This window comes from Oxyura jamaicensis, chromosome 4 (genome assembly GCF_011077185.1).
Source record: "Oxyura jamaicensis isolate SHBP4307 breed ruddy duck chromosome 4, BPBGC_Ojam_1.0, whole genome shotgun sequence".
Classification (NCBI taxonomy): Eukaryota; Metazoa; Chordata; class Aves; order Anseriformes; family Anatidae; genus Oxyura; species Oxyura jamaicensis.
In genome coordinates, this window is record NC_048896.1 from 17,943,702 (window position 1) to 17,965,700 (window position 21,999).

Here is a 21,999-nt window from a genome sequence, read left to right on the forward strand (position 1 = left end):
TTCCTGAAGTTTTAATATCATAAGAACAAACTATGAAAATGTATTTAAAAAAAAAGCAAGACTTTTTTTTTTTTAATAAAGAATCTTACAAGAGGTCTTGAAAAACTTCAAAAACTTACAAAATATAATGAAGTGCTAATAAAGCAGCATTTCTTTTATAATGTGCTTTTTCCCAGTCAGGATAACGAAGTGTAGGCATATCAAAGTGTCATTTGTATCAGGAGAATAAATCACTTTTCTCCGTTCCATGCAACGGCAGAGTGTTTTAAGTCAATTTAACTGTAGTATGTTAGAAGAACAAAGCAACCTAAGAACACCATCTTCAAAAGACAACACAGGGAAAATACACAAGCCAGAAGATCTATCAAGTCTTCAGCAGCCACAATTTAGTATGTGGAAGTGCCAATAAGCTCCTCATCTGGCTTTGTTTCACTGTCTGGTTGTACATTAGCAACTCAGGAATCAGACAAAAAAAAAAAAAGAAAAGATGGTGTTTCCTGGTTACAGCTTACAGCATAAACAACTTCATGTAATAGAAGCCTAGTGTAAATTTAAGGTATTACAGCACAGTCAACAAGAAGAAACACTAAACCAGCACGGACTGATTTGGTACTAAATGGGACCAAATTTTGTACATTCTCTCCAGCTCATTTCACCACAGAAGTGGTAACAAGCAGTACAGAGCTGCACCATCCCTAAGCTATACAGCTACTTTGAAAGAGATTTTGTGCTTGTGCCATTAGTTTCTCAGTGTTAGTTACTGACTTCTCTGATATCCACATTATCACTTCATATATTCCAAAAAAACGTCTTGCGAAGCAGCTTTCTCAGCAATAAAAAGCAACACTTAACCATGGCAGTGCTGAAGCACTCTGATCCTCATTCAAAGATAATAAACAGCCAGCACATGAACAGTACTTTTCCCTAGACTCGAACAATTAAGCTCTAACAACTTTATCTTCAAAAATCCCCATATGCACACCAAGTCCACTTCCAGCTACACATTTTGCTCAGGTAGTTGTGTTGTTTTTCGTTTTGCTTTTTAAAGTATTAATTGCAGAAGTCAAATTTTAAAACAGCATATATTTAAATAGCATGGAAATAACCGGTAAGAATAACATTTGGTTGAAATATTGTCTCAGATACTCAAAAATCTCCCACTCTGCACACAGACACACACACAAAAAAAGCTTCAGATCTGCTATACAAATAGCGTTTGGATCAAAATATCCACTAGGTATTTACTCCCAGGACAAGCTTATCAGGTACAGGTCGAAGTGTAGTTTCTGGTGACTGTTTTCAAAGCTAAAGCAAAAGCTACAGGTGCACCCCTCGCTACATTCCAAGAGTTAAAACCTGTTTTGTGTAGGTAAGCAGATCTGTAACACTACTTATGTAAACAACAGCAAATTAAAGAAAAGCACACCACACCAGTGTCACAGTTCAACGATGCTATATAAGAAACAGGCAGATTTTGGGTTTTCCTTTCAAACTCGTAGAAGAAATACAAATATACGAACCTCACATATTCTGTTACGAACAAACAGTAATTAAATAGAGCAATCCTTTCTTCACTACATTCAGAAATAGCAATGTATTTACAGTATTTACAATTTTCAAAGATTTTGGACTTCTTACATCGTTTTAGAGGAATCAATCTTCAGGTTGAAAAAACAGTTACAGTAGCTTGAGGAACCAGTCAAAATATAAACAGCTTCTGAAGTAAGTCAGGTTAGTAATTCCAACTTACTGATGTAAGTCAGGTTAGTAATTCCAACTTACTGATGTAAAGACCAGAGTGCCTTAAAAGGAAACAAAACCACTCTTTCCACCTAAACATCCCATTATTCATGGGATAATATCACAAAGTACAAATGTTTTAGACAAATTGATATTGTTCATTTTCATAGTTTTCCGATTTAAGTAATGAAACCAAGTGAGCTGCAGTCTTAACTGCTTTGTGTATTCAGGCGGCTGCTGTCATTGCAGCAGTGTTAATATCAGTTACAACTTCCCCTCGTATTTTCATTTACAAGCAAGCATATTCTTACATAACTAAATTTTGACCTTTTGCTCAGATTAAAATAGAAACATACCAGTTTGAAACAAAATCTGTTTATATTCAGGTTCACTTTGCAAGTTCCCAAGTTAAGATGGGGAGTCTTCTATCCTGCACTTGAGAAAGCTACTCTTAAGCAGTCAAAACTTGCTCTAAATTTAAAGCAAGGGGAAAGAGAAAAAAAAAAAACAACAACATAATAATTAAAGGTAACTAAAACAAACAAACATGAAAACTAGTAAAAATCTGTAGGTGAGGAAGATGGTACTTGTGTTCAGATCTGTTCTTCTAAGTTGACAATAATCAATGAGCCTGTTCCAAATTAACAGTACTGTAGATAAAAATTGTAGGCTTCACAGTAATGCAAACTTTTAGTCTTTTAGTGCCTTTTTTTTTTATTACAGTAATTCCTGAAAAGATAATAGTGATTGAAAACTTGCAGACTGAAGATGGGAAAACTTGTCCATCCTCCATAGCGGCAGATAGGTCAGACAGAAATTATGTTATTTGCCTACTTCTTACACTATAAGACTTCAAAGAAAAGTAATGTCTGAAGTCCTTCACATGCATTTGACAAGAGTTGCTGGCATAGGAGTTCTGAGTTATTCAGCATTCCCTATATACAAATCAATGCAAATTAACTATATCCAAATTACTGAGATGCTCAAGTCAAAAGGAAACCTGAAAAATTTAGTCCTTCCATACCACTATTAGCTTTTCAATGGACTATTTGACAGATTACACACTCACGAGCCGTATTTCATACTTTCACAGAACAGAAATCATTGTCAATTCATCCGAGCCTCTTACAACCAAGAGTAGGTAGCTTTGAGAATTCTACATACCTGTCACAGGCATCTTCTTCCAAAGAGGTAAGATGCTACTGCAAAAACAGATCTTTTCAAGATGAAGCAGTTACATGTTTGGTCAGAACTATACATTACAAGTATTTTGCTTCCAAATAGTAGAGTTTCTGAACTACATACAAGAAGTCTGTAAGTGGCAGCAAAGCTGCATGTAAGGCATTTTAGGAATGATTCCAACACAGCTCATTGCCTTCAGCATTTCATTAGGTTCAACTAACACGAGCAACCTCTTACATTTTCAGACTGTTTACTATTAAAGCCATGCCCATTGGGATCAACCCTGAGACATCTGTAGACCTTCCCTAATGACAGACGCAACACGAAGTGAGCGTTTCCACGCTTGCAGAATGGCTGTCCGTACAGCTGGCTTCATTGTGTCGCACGAGAGAGGTCAATCCCGCAGCCAATCCTCACTAACTGGCCCAGTCCTGGAAGCGGAAACAGTCACTGGCGATCTTCCACACCGTGTTGGTAGGCGTGGCTTGCGCTGTCAGCAAGAAGTTCTGATTGAAGTAGCGCTGCTTGTTGCCATCAAATTTTACTGTCCCACATGTCACCACGAGAACTGTCGTCTGGCTTTGAGTTGCTTGCTCTTCACAAGGAGAAAAAGTATAAAGAGAACAACCCAAACAAAGACTAACAGGTAAAAGAAGTAGGAAACGTATGTGAAAGTTTTATTCATTTCTGGTTATAATAGGTATAGGCTAACAGTTGGTTACACATCCATGAAAAATACAGTGTTGTTGCATCATTTCTACGTAGACAATAGTGTATTCGCTCACCAACAGGGCTTTTTAATAGGTTTTGTATTTTCGTCTTGTGTTGTTATCATAGAATCATAGAATATCTCGAGTTGGAAGGGACCCATGAGGATCATCAAGTCCAACTCCTGGCACCGCACAGGTCTACCCAAAAGTTTAGACCACGGGACTTAGTGCACAGTCCAATCGCTTCTTAAATTCAGACAGACTCGGTGCAGTGACTACTTCACTGGGGAGCCTGTTCCAGTGTGCGACCACCCTCTTGGTGAAGAACCTCCTCCTGTTGTCCAGAACAGTGCTCGTTTTAGAGCACTAAAAACAGCCCCCGGGTTTTTGCTTAGAATAAGCTCTCAGGATTTGATATGCGTATTTAGCAAGTTACATACATTCTCCTTTCCCTCACCCCACTAGACCTCGTATCCTTTTCACAGCAGAGCAAAGCAAGCATGCTTGGCAACAGGCTTTTGTCTTGTACTCCGCAAATATGCATTAGAAGTAATTTATTAACTTCTCAGTTACGTAAGCATTTCTTTGGCAGTTGCTAATTAGAAATCAACGTAACTTAACATCAGTTCAAGATAGAAAGAATTCAGAGTACATACAGGTTAATGATTTGTTCCACGTTATACTGCATGTCAGTATCAGAGGCTACAGCAGAGGTCTCTTGACTCTCAGACATTGTCAAGGACAACATAACCTAGTAAGCCAGACTTTTTACAACCCATGAAAATACATCACACCTGAAAACGATCTTAACAAAAAATATCCCTGAAGTGTTTTCCCAGGCATGAGATGCAGCGTGGAGTTGCTGCACCTCTTGATTTGTGCTTTATATATGCACAGCTTTACCTTTTAACCCTCAGTATTTTCTCTAAGCTAGACCCAAGAGAAATACTGAGCACTATTATAGCTGTAGTTCACTTTCAGTGGTTATAAATTACCTAACTAAATAAATAAATTGTAATGGAAGCTTACCATGAACAGGCTGGCAGTCCAACACATTAACCTGGAATTCGCTAGACGGCAACATTTCAAAAAATTCATTCAGTGCTTCTTGCCCGGACACTGCATTACCGTTCCAAACTAAGGTTGCTTTGTCCAAATAAAGCCTAGTCAAAACCTGAGGAGTTATGAACAGACATATTTGGAAAAAAAGCGTAAGCACAACACTCTCCACAAAGAGGTTAGGAGAATATTGTTTTGCATTACAGATTTCTTCTGTTAAATAAATAAGATGCCCTCCTCAAATATTAGCTCCTTTTAACAACTAGCACTCCCGATCAAGAATTTAAATAAAAACATGTTTTGCTTTATAACTTGCACAGTGACTGATGTGTCCAAATTTAAATATTGATGAGATTTCTTTAACAAAGCTAGAAATACAACTGAACTACTTGATAGCAGAAGGCAAGGGCTACTTTTCCAGAATAATTAATTGCTGTTTTTGTGTGTGTACATACATGTGACACAGTCAGGGAAGTATAATTTCAGGTTAAAGGAAAAAAATCAGTAATGGTGGAAACCTACAAGAGGACAATTACCTGCAGCAGCAGCAGAGCAGCACCTCCCCAGTATTTCATAACCTGTGGGGTGATTCCCTACCTCCCCTGCAAGCTGTTGCTACATCTGCGACTATCCTGAGTACAGTGTGACTCAGCAGTGACACCCAAGTGCTATTTTCACAAAAACTACAGCTTTTGAAATTACAATTATAATACAGTAACAGGTCCAAAGAGCAGTCAGTTCCCACAGGTTTTTGTGCACAAATATCCATTACATGATACAACATGAGTGTGGTCCATGAAGACTTCTGGAGTCAGACAGAGCGGTTTCCACTCTATCTTTCAGCACTCCTAAAGATTCCCAGAAACAGAAGGGAGAACTGCTAGTAACACAAGCTTAGCAAAATAGGAAGCTAAATCCTAGCCTCAGAGGTCACGTGGTAAACCCTCAATGTAGCTGGACACGAACTGAAATATACTGAAGAACACTAAGGCATTACCTAATCGGGCCCCCCTCACAACAATGCTGCACAGTGGCCCCCGCCGCCCGGAAGAAAAACAAAAAGAAGACAACCTACAGGGCAGTCCAAGAGGCCAAGCTGAGATCTCTCTTTTAATACAACACGTAATATCAACTTCCAGGTACTTTAAATTAATGCTAGTTAGAAAAGCAAGCAAAAACACCACAGGAAGTTCAAACTACTGTCAAAATATCTACATACCCTCCTTCTTTTATCCATTGTCTCATAATAAATGTTGACAAATTCTTCTGCTGCTCTACAAGCCTGATCCACGTAAGTTTTGAAATCCTGGGGAGAAAAAAAAAAAACAAAAAACATACAAAATTACTGAAGATAGGCAGTTTTATGGAAACGAGTCATCCACACAACTTCTCCAGCTAATTGTCAACAAAAGTCACTATCCTTTCCAACCTCACTGGAAGATGATGTTAAATAATGATGAAATTAATTCCAAATTCCTCTTCTACATGCTGGAGGTAGCAGCTTTTAGTAAGGTGCCAGTTTTAAGAATCATTTATGAATGCTGATTTATTTATTGTATTTAAATTGTGGATGCTTACATCAGATAATGGGCTATGGCTAGCTGAACTAGTGTGAACACCCAAGTATTCAGTAAAAACAGCTTTTGTTGTGATGGCTGGTCTGAAGAAAAGTTAAGGAACAAAATTTATCCACTTATTTCTGAAAATTAGCAAGAATCCCATCACACTACCACCACAGGCTCATTTTTAATCTAATTATATATATATGTAAAACGTAACAACAGTTATAACTGGATATATACGAAGGAGAGAGAAGGCCTGTGACCATGCTGACCATATTCCAGTATGAACTGCTCCAGTGCTACATCCACAGGTAAAAACCACCACACACTTCTCACATATCTCTGCTTCATTCATCCCAAGGTTATCAGCCTTTGGTGTCACATCACTGCACTGGGATCTCATCCAGTTATTCATTCAGTTTGTTTACCTGTTTGGCCCTTGATCTCTTACAGACCGTGAACAGCAATGTCTGAACTTCCTGCCCATAGATCTATAAACTTTCATTTGGTTTTGCTATGATGATTTTGTTTAAAATATTATAATTCTTCTATTTCAGCATTGTATTCTTGGTATTTGCAACTCAGTCACCAGTTCCCAATTTAACTATTTACATCTTCTTGGCAGTTTTTAATGAATTTATACCACAACTACCACAAAGTCCTACAGCATTACCCCATGAAACACTTCTGCTCAGAGAAATTCCCATACTGCAAAATATTCAAGCAACCTATCAAATAATTCATGTTTACTCCACAAAAAGAAATATTCCGTGTTACCGTTTACTATTTGTTACTATCCCACTGTAAGGACATGAGCCTGTTCTTCATCTTTCTAGCTCGTCCAACGGTGCCTGAACCCACGGGCCAATTCCCAGCAAGACACGGTACCCTTAAAGACACTGCGCTGCAGCAAGTGCCAACAGGGACTCTTTGGAACCACGAGACCAACAGTATTCGGCTGCCGGGCAGCACCCCCTGCACACACGCAGCCGGCAGCCGCTTAGCGCACGTCGCCGTTCAGACCCCACATGGGTACAGGGGATGTGAGGGGAACCGCCGGAAAAGCTGTGAAGCGCTGTTCGAGAGCCTCCAGTCGAAGGCAACTAACCACGCGCTGACGTTCAGGATGCGTGCTTTGTAAATGCAGCGCTGAGCAGGCGTCTGGGAACCCGCACGGGCCACCTGGCTGCCAACAGCCACCCGAGGGAGCCAGCTGAGGCCGGCCCTCACCTCGCTCGGGGCGCTAGCTGAACGCCTCCGCGGACGGACACTCCGCGTCGTCCCAGGCTCCAGCCCGCTGCCCCGCAGCCCCCAGGATCTCCCACTCCAACTCCAGTTCCCTCTCAAAGACCGCGGTGACGAGCAGCCGCCCCCTCCGCGCCCCAGGCCGCAAGCCCTTCACCCTGAGGCCCTCGGCCCTCCCCCCGCCCCAGCACCGCGGCCCGGCCGGGCACAGAGGCCGCACAGAGGCCCCCAAACCTCCGGCCGAGCCCCCCAGCGCCGGCGGGGCCCAGCCGTGCCCCCGGCGGCGCCCCCGCTCTCACCAGGGCGGCGGCCATGAGGCGGCGGAGCGGAGCGGGCCCTGCGAGGCGCGCGAGCGGCGGGCGGGCGGGACCGGACGTGCGCCGCTCCAGGAACCCGCCGCTTCCGCCCGCGCGGGAACCCGGGGGCCGCGGGTTCGAGGCCCGGCTCCGCTGCGAAGGGCGCTGGGCGCCTGCCCCGGCGGTGGGGTTTGGGGCGTTCGTGTGTCCCCGCGGGTTTATTTCTGGGGTTGAGCCGGGCTGTGGGCTTTGTGCAGAGCTCGGGAGCCCTGAAGGGTGAGCCACCTTGCTCTACGGAGGCCTAAGGGCACGCTGCTCGGCTTCCTGGCAATTCCCAGCACCTCATTTGCTTTTCTGACTCCTGCTGAACACAGAGCATGAGCCCAGAGTTTCCTCCAGAGTCCTAATGGTCACCTCCGAGCCCCCGGTTTTATACGTGAGGCTGGCACCAGGAAATGTGACTGCACTGCTTTACGCTCACCCGCAGGATGTGACCCCCGGGGCAGATCTGCCTGCCCAGAGCCATCCAGAGCACACCACGTATTTATAGGAGGCCAGGGTGCCAACGCTGAGCTGCCCCCAATGCTGTTTGTAAAGGCTTTTGGAGAAAATACTAGTCATGTGAGAAGGTGGCTGAGTGGAAATCCTCGGTGAGTCCAAGTGCCTTGGCTTCTACTGCAGTTTTCTCAAAATAAAGGTCTAACCAGAGCCGCACTTTGCACCATTATTCTTCCCCAGCTCTTTCTCAGGCCCAAGTGAAGCTATTAGTCATAATTTCATTCATGTGTGGGTTCTCCCCTATAGCTACAAGCACTACCCTCAGCATAGCATCCCTAATTAACAAGCTAATGCGAGAGAAGACACTAAGCCAAAATACTGCACAGCTGCTCCCCCGGCAGTGCCCTCAGCCCTTGGTGCACACAGAGAGCAGCCCGCTCACTGCACACCTGCTCTACCTCTGAATCTGCCTTCAGCACATTCAAGCCTCAGAAACACAAAGGCACCCAGAGTGCAGCAGTGAAAAAGAAACAAGAACTTACATCTGTAGTTCTGCTTTTCAGTACTAGCAAAACCAAACACTTTAAGCTAATAATTAATCTGTAGATTTGCGTTGTTTCATTCTCTAAGAACCTAACCCTCTCTGTATTTTTTCATCTATTTGTTGTCATGTTCTGCTCTCCATGTTCTTCCTTAAAAACGCTTTACAGCGAAGAGAAAATGCTACAGGCACAGAACATCTAACGTATTACTGCTCGATGCCACAGTGCCGATACACGAATACCTATCAGTGTTCTCGATACAGCCACAGGTACAAAGCACCCAGCTCCGTGGGACTGCACAGTATTGCCTTTCTGTTCCGCACAGTTTGACTCTACACATGGTGCTGTGTAACTGTGGGATGCTAACGCAAGGCATCTCCTGGTCTGTCCTCTGACACGAGAGCGCTCCCAGCCAGCTCCCTAGTGCCAGCTCTGCAGTCACCTGTTACACCTGTTCAAGGGCACAGCAGAGCACATTTGCTACAGCAGCTGTTTTAAAGAAGAGTTCAAGGGCAGAGCAATTCAGAGTTGCTTGCTTTAAAACCTGAAGGTGACAAACGGAGGTATGTATGCATTAGCATCAGGGAATTTTATACTTGCTCTTTGTGATTCCTCACTTGTAAATTTAAAATTCACAACTTCTTAACTAAGTGTAAGAAACTGTGTTTCCTTCACACAGATTCCACTTAACAGCTGCTATTTTCTTCTTAGATCTGCAGGGAGCGGTTTCACATGAACTTTTTCTGTGGCAGTGCCAACTGAAGCAGTCCCTTTGTTTTACTGGCATTCCTGTTTATGGTATGGCTCAGGACACTTGGCCATTTTTTTTCCTGTGCGATTTTTCATGCAGATCCGTTCACCACTCGAGTTCAGTGTGTGACTCCAAGACACAGAGGGCGGAAGAAGAACAGCAACAGCAAACGTTGAAGGATGGGATGGATCTACTTCAGCCAATCTAAGCCCCAGTCTCGGTTAAGATTTTCTCTAACTGTCACTTGAACAGCTGCAAACAAGTCAAGGAACACTTTGTACAAAAATGTATATAGGACGTGTTTTTTGGTTTTCTTTTTTCATAAATGCATGTTTGTACTATATATGTCTATTAGTTTGTTTAAGATGCTACTTTAAAAACATCTATTCTTCATGAGTTTAGGACCAAATTACATTCTTTTTGCCCAGTTACATTCAAGTGGCATGGAGATTTTATGTATATAATGCCATCTAACCACCAAAAAAGAGTTGTTTTCTACAAACGGGTCTATTAAACATGTTTTTCTCTGGATTATTATATGCCTTTGTTGTTACCTGCTCTTTGCCCTCAAGTATTTAAACCTGATTGTTCTGAGAAGTGCCTGCAATTATTTCAAAGATTTGGACAGGTTATGTAACAACATGCATATATATTGCTGTATCATGCCAAACTCCCAAAATAAGATAATTCAATGTGTTCCGTTTGGCAAAACACTGAGACATAAACACCCCTATTGAAATCCCAAGGAAGCAAAGTCATTCAGAATGCAGCATGTTTTTGACAGAACTATCCAGCATGCAACAGAATGTAAGTTTCTGCATAACTTCCCTGAAAATTCCTGTTTCAGAGACTGCACCAGCAGAGAAAAAGACCTAGGTCCTACGGAGATCACAAGAGAGAGTGTATCTCTCTTGTGATCTCTCAAATGGCTTACAGTCACGGTTAACGCCGCAAGCAGCTGCACCAAACATGTGGCTGGCAGGTAAAAAGAGGATGTAAAGCTGATGCAAACATGCTTTTGCAAAGACCGGTCATGTATACAGCAGAACCCACTCCCGTTAAGCAACTATGCTATGAACCTTGGACCCTGTCATTGGCAGTAATAAAAACAAACAAACTTCCCTAACAACATTTCTAGTATGAAATGAAGTGCCAAGCAGACATCGTGTCAGTTGCATTTTGACAGCATAGTCAGCAACACCTGACTAGTTCCTACGAGCAGTTAAAGTAGCTTATGAGAGCAGGAACTGAATGGCAGCCTCAGTAAGTATTTTAAATCAAGCCAAGGTTACAAGCAAAACCATTTTAGTTGCTTGAGTTTCATGTCTTACAATGACTGGCCCTTGGGCAAGAAAAGGGAAACCAACCCAGCAGTGTTATGCTGTTGATAAAGTGCACGTGGGTAATCAGCCAATTAGTTGACTCCCTTATGTAGGACAGTCTGGTGGAGATGGTATTATTCACATTGGTCTGTTTGAAAACAGTCTACAGAGAAGCACAGGAGAATGGCATTTCTTCCTTCTGCTTCTAAAATAACAGTCATCTGCTTATTGTGAGGACTGAAAAGCAGTTCAAGTACAGAATAGCCTGGAGCACAACAGGACTTAAATGGCACTATTGTGCCCCTCCATTATAATTAATTTGGTGATCCTTCTCATGCATCTTGTAACATTAATGTTAGTGTTGTGAAGCAGCACTGACCTTGTCCTGGGAGAATTAGTCTGGACCTCAGATGGCCTCTCCGCAGTGCCTTGCAGCAGTATGAAATAATTCCTCAATATTTTTATGCAGAAAAATGGAGTCAGTGTGGGTTCTTCAGCATCTTCCAGAGTTGTGAAAATATTCAGGAGGTCTTACATGCTATGCTACAAGTAGTTAATGATAATGATGCGCTCTATATGTTAATTTGTGAATGCAATTTCATTTACTGGCAAATAACCAGGTGGAAATTGCACACATTATTTACTAACTTGTTATCAAGTTGTGCTTACTTTCACAGATAGCATGGCCAAACACGCCTTATATTGTGTCTGGAAGACTGGATGTAAAAATGGGTCAATGTATAAGCACTTTGTCCTTGATTTCCTACATATTTTAGATCTCTTCATGCTTCTGTTATGTGCATCTTTTTTTTTTCCACGTGGGAGTGACTTTTCCCCAGACTGCTGTGCCGGCCGGGAGCCGGCAGGGGGGAGAATGCACCAAGATGCAGCGCTCCCCTAGCAGGGACTGAGCCAGGCAATTGCAAAAAATAAACTTGCTGGTTTGAGTCGAAAGGCCGGCAGTTAAATAGGCACAATGCAGTATACAATAGGAAGAGACCTGAAGAGACTCAAGGGACCTGCAATTACTTACTAAAGATGATGTGCAGCTGACTGTGAAGAAATCGTATACTGAAGGTGATAAACACTGGGAATGGAAAGATGCATCTGTGATAGGACTGCTGGGGAGAGGACTGAGAGTTTGGGTCAGGGCATATGAGGCTGTGCCCTTTAGTAGACTGAATCACGTCCAGCAGTGTCAGCTGTATACTAATTTGTCATTGCTGTGTAGGAGTTGTATCACTAAGAAACAACATACCCTCCTGAACTAACAACTGTTCGATGATTGCTTAATACAAAAGTTCAAACATCTTTCCATTTTAAATCTCAAGTCTGTCATTGTGTCACTACATCACCTTGCTACCTATATACCTCAAATTAATAGAAGTACTTCATAATACCTCTCTCATATGAAGAAGACCTGTCATCAATTTCCAAACAAAAAAGCAAGGCATTGAAATTATACATGACTTGTTCAAGGTCACAGGGTCACAAACGGAGACAACTGCAGAACTGAAAACTGCAATTCCAATCTTTTACACTCACCATGTAAACATCTTCACTCCATTCTGAGATACTGCTGTAAAATTAAAAAGAATCAATCCTATCTGTTATCTTCATTCTGTCCTTCATGTTTATTTTCTTCACATTAGACACAATTTAGACAATGTGTCTAAAAAGGACAGTGTCATGTTCCTTTTCTATGGATTGGATGTGTATGTAATGACTCCTGTAAATGATGGTGGAGTGAAGGAATTGTATTTGTGTTATTACAGAGACTGTGAACAACATGGATAAAACACCAGAAACGTGACAAATACCTGTAAAAGCATTACCTCTTTGTTTACTCATATGCATCTGTGAAACCTGGAAGAGTAACAGGCTTGGTACAAGCCTCCCTGCTGGCAGGCTGTGCAAAGTTCTCTCTTTTTCAAACACATTAAATTAGGAATCTGAGGAAAAGATTTTTTAAACTCTCTTTTATCAATGGCTGCTCCATCAAATGAAGTAATGTGTAAAGAATAAAATCAGAAATAGTAGAAGCCAGAGTAGCTAGTGAGTTCACAAACCTTTCTGCCAGTTCAAGATTTGTGTCTACAGATTGTATTTTTTTCATTCAACTACTTTACACAGTGCAATCATTATATTTTGTTCTGGCAACGATTCATCAGAATAATACTTCTCAAGCAGGATTCACTGCAGGTTTTTTAGTGCAAGTTAGGGAGGTAGATAATTTAAAGATTCTCTATGCCTGTTGCCTGCCTGCCTTAGCACCAGTCACAACTCAGTGAAGTAATGTGTCAAATAGAAGATGTGCTAAAAACATGGGTGCACAATTCATTCTCAGCTACTTCTAAGGATGACACAGAATGCTGAATATCCCTTTAGAGTAACGACTTCTTGTTGGGACCATCTAAAGGGGAAAACCAGAATTTTTTTCCTTAATGTGAAGCAGTATGCAAGACCAAGTTCAAAATATTACTGTGAAAGAGGTAACTCGGTAGCTCACAACAGCAGCCAAAATATATTCAGGTCTAAGCTTCCTGCAAAAACAGAGACTGAAAATCAGAAATCCACCACCACAGCATTGAAAAAGTAAGAGCAGCAGGACGAAATGTAAAATGGTTGCAGGTGGTATGGAAACTCCTTAAAGATGTATCAGAAAGCCGAGATACTCAGAATCAATTCATGCCACTTAAAATGCTCTAAAAAGATCATTAAGGTCGAGAACACTGAATAACAAGCTAACACAGAGAATTAGAAGTACAAAGACATCCTCCAAAAAATGAAGTTGTTTCCAAAAGGAGAAAATAGGGGGGAAAAACATCATGTTTGGCTGGTAAGATTTAAAAAGGAACTAAGGCAAATCAAAGTAGTTCTCAGAAACATTTTACTAAGGCACTATGAATGAAATCCTTTTTCAAACATATCAAAAGCAACAAGCCCTGCCAGAAAATCTGCAAGGCCAACAAGTGAACAGTACACACCAAAAGAAGACAAGACTGTAGTAGAAAGCTAAACAAACTCGGCGTATCTTCAGGAGTTTACAAAGTCTCTTACATTAGAGCCTTTCTTAAAAGGGAATGAAATGAAGGATCTGTCATAAAGTGAAATGTCAGTACAAAAGGTTTTAGAACAAATCCATAAAACAAATAGTAACTAATCACAAGTTGTATGCCAAGTTATGTGCTCCTAAAGGACATGCTAACCACGGCATGTAATCTCTAATTTACAACAGGTTCTGTGCCCCAAGGAATGGAAGTGCCAAATTCGAGACCAATTTTCTAAAAAGGCTCCAAGATATATCTGGGGAACAATGAAGCTGTAAGTCTGATGTTTGCCCTTTGCAAATTGCTAGAAACTATAATAAAGAACAGAACTGGTAGATACTTTGATAAATGTGACATATTAGGGCAGACTCAACGTAGCTTTTTAGGGAGAAGTTTCACAAATCTATTAGGTCTTCAAAAGAGTCAAGAATCATGTGGGGATAAAGAGCCTTGCTAATGAACAATTCCTTCTTCCACTAAGTGATTTCCTTAAACTTTGAGATTTTGCTAACTCATGGTTGTAGATTTTTCATACTTTGAAGTAGCTGAACAGCTTTTATGAAATATGAAATATTTTATTTAAAAATATTTAATATTTTATATGAAATATTTTATTTAAATGTACAACTCCAAGTACCAATCCAAATTATGACAGTGGAATAATAAGACTCTCTGCTTACCATCTCTCACTTTATCCAACTCAGACATTAGATATAACTGTAGGATTTTTATGGCATTTTTGCTGATTATGCAAAATTAGACTTCCAGAACACTCACCTAAACCTGACTCCCTGAAGATATCTTTTCTTAACTTAGAAAGCATCATTTGCAAAGGAAACAAAAGAGTCCATCTGAAACAGATCAAACATTTTCTCCAGGACTCCTCCTTTAGGCACTTTCCCTTGAGCAAGCCTTTAGTTTGGGTTTTTAAGTCTTACAGTAGTATGAGCAGAAGCAATTTCCACTTTGTGTTGAATAAATCCTAGTCATTCTGTATATTGTCCAAATATATTCCCTAAATATGCATTTGAATCTAGCTCAAGTAACAACCAAGTCTAACTCATAGTTTCTCTTCGGAAGCCCAGCTATTCCTACCAGTTTCTCAGCCTTTATCTCCAGCACCTCAAGCCAACTTACCCATGCTCCCCAGGCTTTTCTATTCTGGAAAGAATGCACAAGGTACAAATGCCAGAATGACTCAGCAGCAATGACACTGAACTCGCATGCAGAGTTCAAGCAGTTTACATCAAGATGACTCACCAAAATACCTTTACATCTGAAGATGGTTCCTAGAATATGCTCCACTACACCCACTTACCATATGGAAGGGAAATTTTGAGTTAGTTTAGATCTTACAGACCAAAGCAGAGGCAAAAAGTGTAACTGTTGAAATAGCTGGGATCAGCAATTACAACTGTGGGATGCATTGGATATATGGGGTGGATTTCAGTCTGTAATCAGTAATATTAACCTTTAAAATTATTTTTTGTTGGAAAGCTTCCTAAAAAGCTGATACTAAGAGCAATGAATTGAAACTGTAATCACAAATAAATGGCAAATAGGATGACATGCATATCAATGTATATTGATAATACCTGTATGGAGATAGGAAATAGCTTTTAGGGGTGACTGCTTTATAAATTTGGTCAAATTTACTCAAAATATCATAACTAAAGTAAAAATGCATTAAGATTTCAAAAATGTATTCAGCGATCTGTGTTACACCAGTTGTTGTTTTCTTCATCAGTTGGTACTCTTAATTAGAATTAATAAATAGCAAAGCTCTGGATGATTTCAGAATCGCTGCAAAATTGTATAATTTTTATTGTAAATTATTTTGATACCGGGTGAATAATGATCACAGGATGAATGCAGAATTCAGTCTCCAACAAGAAAAAGAATTCTCATTTTTCCCATGATATTGTCACATGGCAAGTACGTACACTTACCTTATCATCTATACAAAAATGAAGCCAGACTACATAATGCTAGGCTACTGTTCAAACTAACCTTGTACTGTGTCAAAGAAAACTGTGAGTTTTCTGTAATGACTTCTGTAACAGGCTAAAATGAGGTCAATAAGTCCTAATTACCCTTGGTAAAATGAACAGTCCTTAGTTTTGCCAATACTCCCAGATTAATGTGTTTGCAATTTTCATGGGTTTGTAATTTATTCGCCCTTAAGATTACATAATTAACACTGACAAAGTTTGAAATAGCATATCCTTTATTAAAAAATCCTACAAGCTACTATGTTTTTTAATTTCTTGATTTCAAGAATATATCCAGCATTACTTAAATCATAAACTCGCTTGAACTCTGCAGGTTCAAAATCTCACCACAACATTGTACATAACACTGAAGGGCAAATTCAGGAGGAAGCAGAAGGCAATGTTCTTGTAAATTACAATAGCTACTCTACTGAAATAAAAAATAAAAAAAAAAACAACAACCAGAGACCGAAGAAATGATCCATGGCTATGTCAGTGATTAAAATTAAACTGGTAGGTTCACTCTCTCATTATTAGGTTTATCAGCCATCACTGATTGAATGCCACACGCAGCATCCTTGTTAACAATGTCCAATTACAGTTCAGAGATTTAGCAGGTACGGTGATGTTTACCAGAAGGATTCCCTCAAGGTCAGCGATTCATGCAGCGCTTCAGCCCTCCAGTTGGTAAAGCAGTATGTTTAAAGGCTATACGCTATTCTGTATGACCTTGAATCTTTCTGCATAGTGAATGGTTCTTGTGAAACATGGTTTTCTAAACTTTTGTGAAAGTTATCAAAATGCATAGGTAATGTTAGCCACATGTAGAGAAGTTCAAGGAACCATCTCCTAAAATAAGAGAAGCAACTGACGTTAGTCAAATCCAGACAGGTTCTGATGAGTGTGATGCCTGTGAAGTCGGACCATGACTCAGTGTTCAAGGGCTTTGCCTGAGCAAGGGCTGAATGAGATCTCAATTCAATCCACTGATTGCAATGGGAACTGGGTGTAGGTCTCATATGTTCAGCACATTCACTCTTTGACTTATATGCTGGATAAGATAGACTTGCTAAAATACTGCTAAAGCTGGATTTTGGATTTATTAAAACACGGTGGACTTTAAGAATGTCTGGTTTGGTCAGTTCATTCTCAGAGAAGAAAAGGCATATTACTCTGGATAGACCCAGGCTGAACCTGTGTTTGTTACAATCCCATGGGGACTGTGGACTATGCACTGCTCCACCTCAAATTCCTGTCATACCAGAACTGGTGGAATGCAATGACTCTTATCCTGATAAACACCCCTCTTATTTTTTAAAGAAAAACAGGTCTTGTTATATATTGGACTGTTCCACAGACCCACTGGGACACAGTGAGATCAAGGTACAAATACCTATTCTAATTTAATCCATGTCAAAGCACTCCCAAGTGGGATAAATTTTCAGAACAGGTCAGTTCAAAGTGTCGCCACAGTTGCTAGTTAAAGAAATTTTAAAATCCAGTCAATTTCCTTAGGTAATGAAGTCGTATATGAGCTCTTATGAAGACTTGGCAATGTGTAAGTAAAACCTGGGTAAACATACTTGTATTAAAATGGACTCCACGATGGCTCAATGTAGCAAGCTGATAACTGAAGTGTGTATATGTACACAGAGGTGTATATGTACACACTAGGATTTATATCCTAGAGGGAAGGCGCCTATAGCCTTACCTTTTAGGCTTGCCAGGCAGTTCTCTTTGCACTTGTCCTTTTATCTCAAAGTTCTGATCAGGGCTTCAGCAGTATATTGTGCCACTTTGCAGCCTAGCATCAGCTCAGTTGTGCCCTGTATACGCAAAACAACATCGCAAATAGCTGATTATCAAGGTATCTGAATCACACAATGTGTTGCATCATACACATCAGCTGACAAGAGGATTTTACAAGCATCACTGGCAGCACATGACCATAGTTTAACTTGTGTGCAGCTGAACCAGCACAATCCATAATTGTTTCTCATCAGGGGCTGCAAGCAATAAGTTATTTTTCTTATCTCTATCTAGCATTCCTCAATTTTTACTAAAGCCTGGGAAGAAGGGAGGCACTCTTGCATCCAGTTCTCCCTTTAAATAAATTGCCTGTACATAGCCAGATTGTGTTTTGAGGAAAAATTCTGTATATAAAATACTGGGAATCATCTCCAGTTTTGGAGCACTGGTAAAGTGAGCCCAATTCTAGACCTCACCCTAGGATATTTTTAACAGGCTCAGAGACAGAACAGGAACAATTTCAAATGGCAGTAGCATTCTTGTTCCCCAAACTTATGAAAAACTGGAAGGAAAAATCTGAGCTGCAAACAACTTCTAAACCTGCTCTAAATTGCACTACAAGTCCATCAGTATCTGAGAAAAAAGGTGACGTGAGACGGATGGCCATCTCTCTCCCCTCCTTCTGTCCAAGGTGGAATGTCAGGTATTTATCCCTTTCATGTGTGTTTATAAATCCTAAAAAGCATGAGTGCACATCTTCTTATCCCAAACGAGTTTACTCATAAATCACAGTACCCCCAGTTTGCCCCATGTTGCTGCACTGTTGGAAACTTTGGTTTTAAAGTAATTATTCTTAAGAAACTCTACCACTAGTAAACAAGGAAGTTTAATAAATTCATCCAAAAAGATTAATCTTCTTCAAACAGAAATCAACCAATCAATCAAACAAAACCCACATGTATTAGTTTTATACTCTATATATGAATTTTAAAATCCAAACTAGAGGGTTTTTTTAAGCCAATAAAATTTTTGGAGGCAACAGGAAGGCTTTTGACATTAGAATGAACCAAAGGAAAGAGCTAATGCAAACATTAGATTTAGGTTATCTTAATAGATGCCCAGAGACTTTCTCATATGTGCTTTGCACAACACTGTAATGTTTTTATGGCTTTAACTACATTTATCTCTGCTTTTAATTTACTTTCCTTTTGAGGTTCACAGGAGTGCTATGGTAGATAAAGGCTATACAAATAAAAATAATTAGCATAATCAGAATTGTTTCTGATAAACACTTCCATGTTCTGATACTTCTTGTTTGTAGAGGGGGAAAATATTGTACATTGCTAGAAAGAACTAAAGATCAAAGCATATAATCCAAAAGCAAATAAATACACATTGCATGTTACATCTTTCATCATGTTTTACTGCTAGTATCTGATCTACCACTGGAAATGGTCTGAAATGCAAAGATTGTGCCATTTGGATCTGGAGCTTTTGTTCAAGCCAGCTCTGCAAACCTTTCAAATGTTCCCCTTCTTCTTGGTAATTCCATTGCGTTTCTTTAAAAGGCTGAGCAGTAAACTACAGAAGTGTTTTGTGTTTGTTTCACTCCTTGATTTGTTCTGGCAAAGTTTGCCTGTTTTAAGTAGTTGCTACAGGTACAAATAGCATGCAGAACAGGAGCTGGAAAATGTTCCTTTTCCACTGGTAATTTCAATAAAATCAGCATTTTAAAAAAATTTAATCAAAAACAAGAAACCAGCAAGATTTTGTTTGTGAACAAATTTTCATCTCTTCTGGGTCAAAACCAATTTTTCTTCCCAATTTTCAGTTCTCTGTTGTATTTTTTTTCCAGTATCTTTTCCCCCTTAGAAAGCAACTTTTTTTTTTTTTTGAGACTTTTTTGAGAATGGTCTAATTTAGTTGAAAACTTTTCATTGAAAAAGAAGTTTTACGAACAATTTTTGAATCAGCCATAGATGAAGCATTAACCACTCTACATTACAGATTTAATAAAACTACAGAACAAAGTTCACCCTGATGAGATAGGCCTGAACGGCTAGAATTATGATTTATATTCTGTCTGAAATAGTTCAGGTCAGCCTGTAGCATATTTGGAGCTAAATTTACATTTGGCTCACACTTAAATGCTGGGCATCGGTAGGTAGGCCACAACAATTCACTGGTTAATGGGATGACCTAACAACAATAAAATGCTAAGTAACATTTCTCCAGGCCAAATGTACCTGTGCCCATTTAAGGAATCATTTTGCAGTAAAGAATCATTTACTTCCAGCTGGATGTAAACAGCTTTGTCAGTTGCTTTTTTTTTTATTTCTTAAATGGAAGAGTTGAGAGGATCCTCTATGATTATGAAAGGAGTACATGCCTTCAGATTTTTATGAAAATGTTTTACTTTTATTCCCTGAATATTGTAAAATATTTAGGACTGTCTGAGCATCTGAGCTATGGTTCCATGGTCAGTTGACCTGCAGCTCTGCAGTGATCAGAAATGCATACCTTCCTCTCTGCATTGCCCTGCTCTCTGGGTTATCTGCTCCCTCTGTTGTTTTTACTATCAAGTTCATCTTACACAGAGCTAATTTAATTAACTAAAACCGTGAAGGACTCCACCTTTTCTTACCGTCCATATACTTGGCAAACTAAAGTAGATCAAAGCGTTGTCTCACAAGTGACAGAGTTGGCAAATAACAGCAGGTGGCTGGAGTATATGGCTAGGATGAGAAGTGGAAGGAGGGAAGGTGGGTGAGAAGAGCACCAACGTGCTGTTACATCATCTCAGGCCACTTTGTGAAATGATACCTTGTGGCTGAATTTGACATACATGCAACCCACAGCCAAAAAAGTATGGTCCCATTTTTCCCCCTTGCTATCTCAGTTGTGCATTCCCATCACTTCCTTTGTGCCCACATTTATGCAGATATTTGCTGAGACTGATCACAGAAGTGACCTGACTGCAAATCATTCTGTTGAATTGATTCTCGGGTCATTTCCTCATCTATATTGGCACGAGGAAGGTGATGGAAGCATACACTTAGGGCAGGATTGCCCCTTCTGGTAGTAGCAGGCACTTAGGTCAGCTTACAGCAGCTGTGGAAGCATATCCAGCAAGTCTAAAGTGAACAAATAAATAAAACTGACTGTGGATATTTACAAACAAGCTGGGAAAACTGAACATCAAGCAGGCAGAAGAAATGGTGGCAGTATTGCAGTGTTTGTTTTTTAAACATACATTCAGTTTTTGTAGTGGAAGCTCTTCTAGTAAACAGATGAGGGTATTTTCAATACCTACACATGTATGAAATCTATTTTGACAGTGTATCTCAATGCCTGGAAGCTAAATTCTGTCTAGATTTATACCTGAGAAACCATATCCTTTTAATGAGGGCATCTACATAATGAAAGCATGCTCATTAGCGTACTGTAGGCCATGACGCTTGTCGGTAGATCTTCTGCCAAGGCAAACCCCTCTGTTACTGTGCAACAACCCACACTGAGAACACGTATAACCTCACTGAGGTCTAGGGTGGTCTCTCTTAAATGCTGAACACAGTGATCTGATAACTTCAACCTGACATCAGACTGAAGAGGAATTATTTAGTTAAGCCATTGAAGTTGGAATGTGGTAGATTTCATTACTGTGAGAAAAAAATGTAGCCCACTGTTTTCACTTAAGAAATGTGGATAGCAAGGATTACTTATGTAAGGTGCCTCATCTACAAAATCGAGTTTACATAAAAATCTTTCATCCTTTAGCTTCATGTACTTCAGTGCCCTCCAACATGGGCAGAGTGTAACTTTAACACAGATTAATTAAGTTCTTACTGCAAGTATAAACAGCTGAATTGTTTTAGGAATATAAAATGGAATCTGTTTTATCCTTCTTCATTACATGGATTATAACACATCGGATTGGAAAACAGTCAAATTGCATTGGCAAAGCCAGTACATCTATTTTTATCTATTGAGTAACTTGTTAAAATACACAGGAAAAAATGTATTGGACTTTGCAACTCACTTCTCTTTATCCTAATAACTTGCTAACTTGCATTCTATAAGCTTCATCTGTATATCTTTCTTTTATAGCTTAATAATCAGTGGAGCATATTAATTCTATACAGGAACTTCACTTTTTTTTTTTTTTTTTTTTTTTTTAATTCCTAGTAGTCTATTTCTAGTAGTCTATTTCTGTGGTCCTTTGCATAGGCAGAGTAAAGTAGAACCAAAGCTCAAAGAGAAACGAACTGCATGATTGCCTGAAGCCACCTAACGAACTGCAAC

General features: G+C 39.9%; 1 protein-coding gene across 3 annotated transcripts in view; it reads right to left on the reverse strand.

The window, feature by feature from the left end:
- Positions 1-21,999, reverse strand: part of NXT2 (nuclear transport factor 2 like export factor 2) — a 57,864-nt gene continuing 35,865 nt past the window's right edge. The window contains exons 2-5 of one of the 3 annotated variants that reach the window (XM_035324632.1): positions 17,660-17,774; positions 5,911-5,997; positions 4,662-4,806; positions 1-3,517 (exon numbers count right to left, since the gene is read on the reverse strand). In XM_035324632.1, the coding sequence (XP_035180523.1) occupies positions 3,339-3,517; positions 4,662-4,806; positions 5,911-5,928 (342 nt within the window). In that variant the 5' untranslated portion in view covers positions 5,929-5,997; positions 17,660-17,774 and the 3' untranslated portion in view covers positions 1-3,338. Of the gene's footprint in view, positions 3,518-4,661; positions 4,807-5,910; positions 5,998-7,732; positions 7,755-7,797; positions 7,899-17,659; positions 17,775-21,999 lie in introns of those variants that run through there. The other 2 variants (XM_035324631.1, XM_035324633.1) reach the window with 2 other exon arrangements.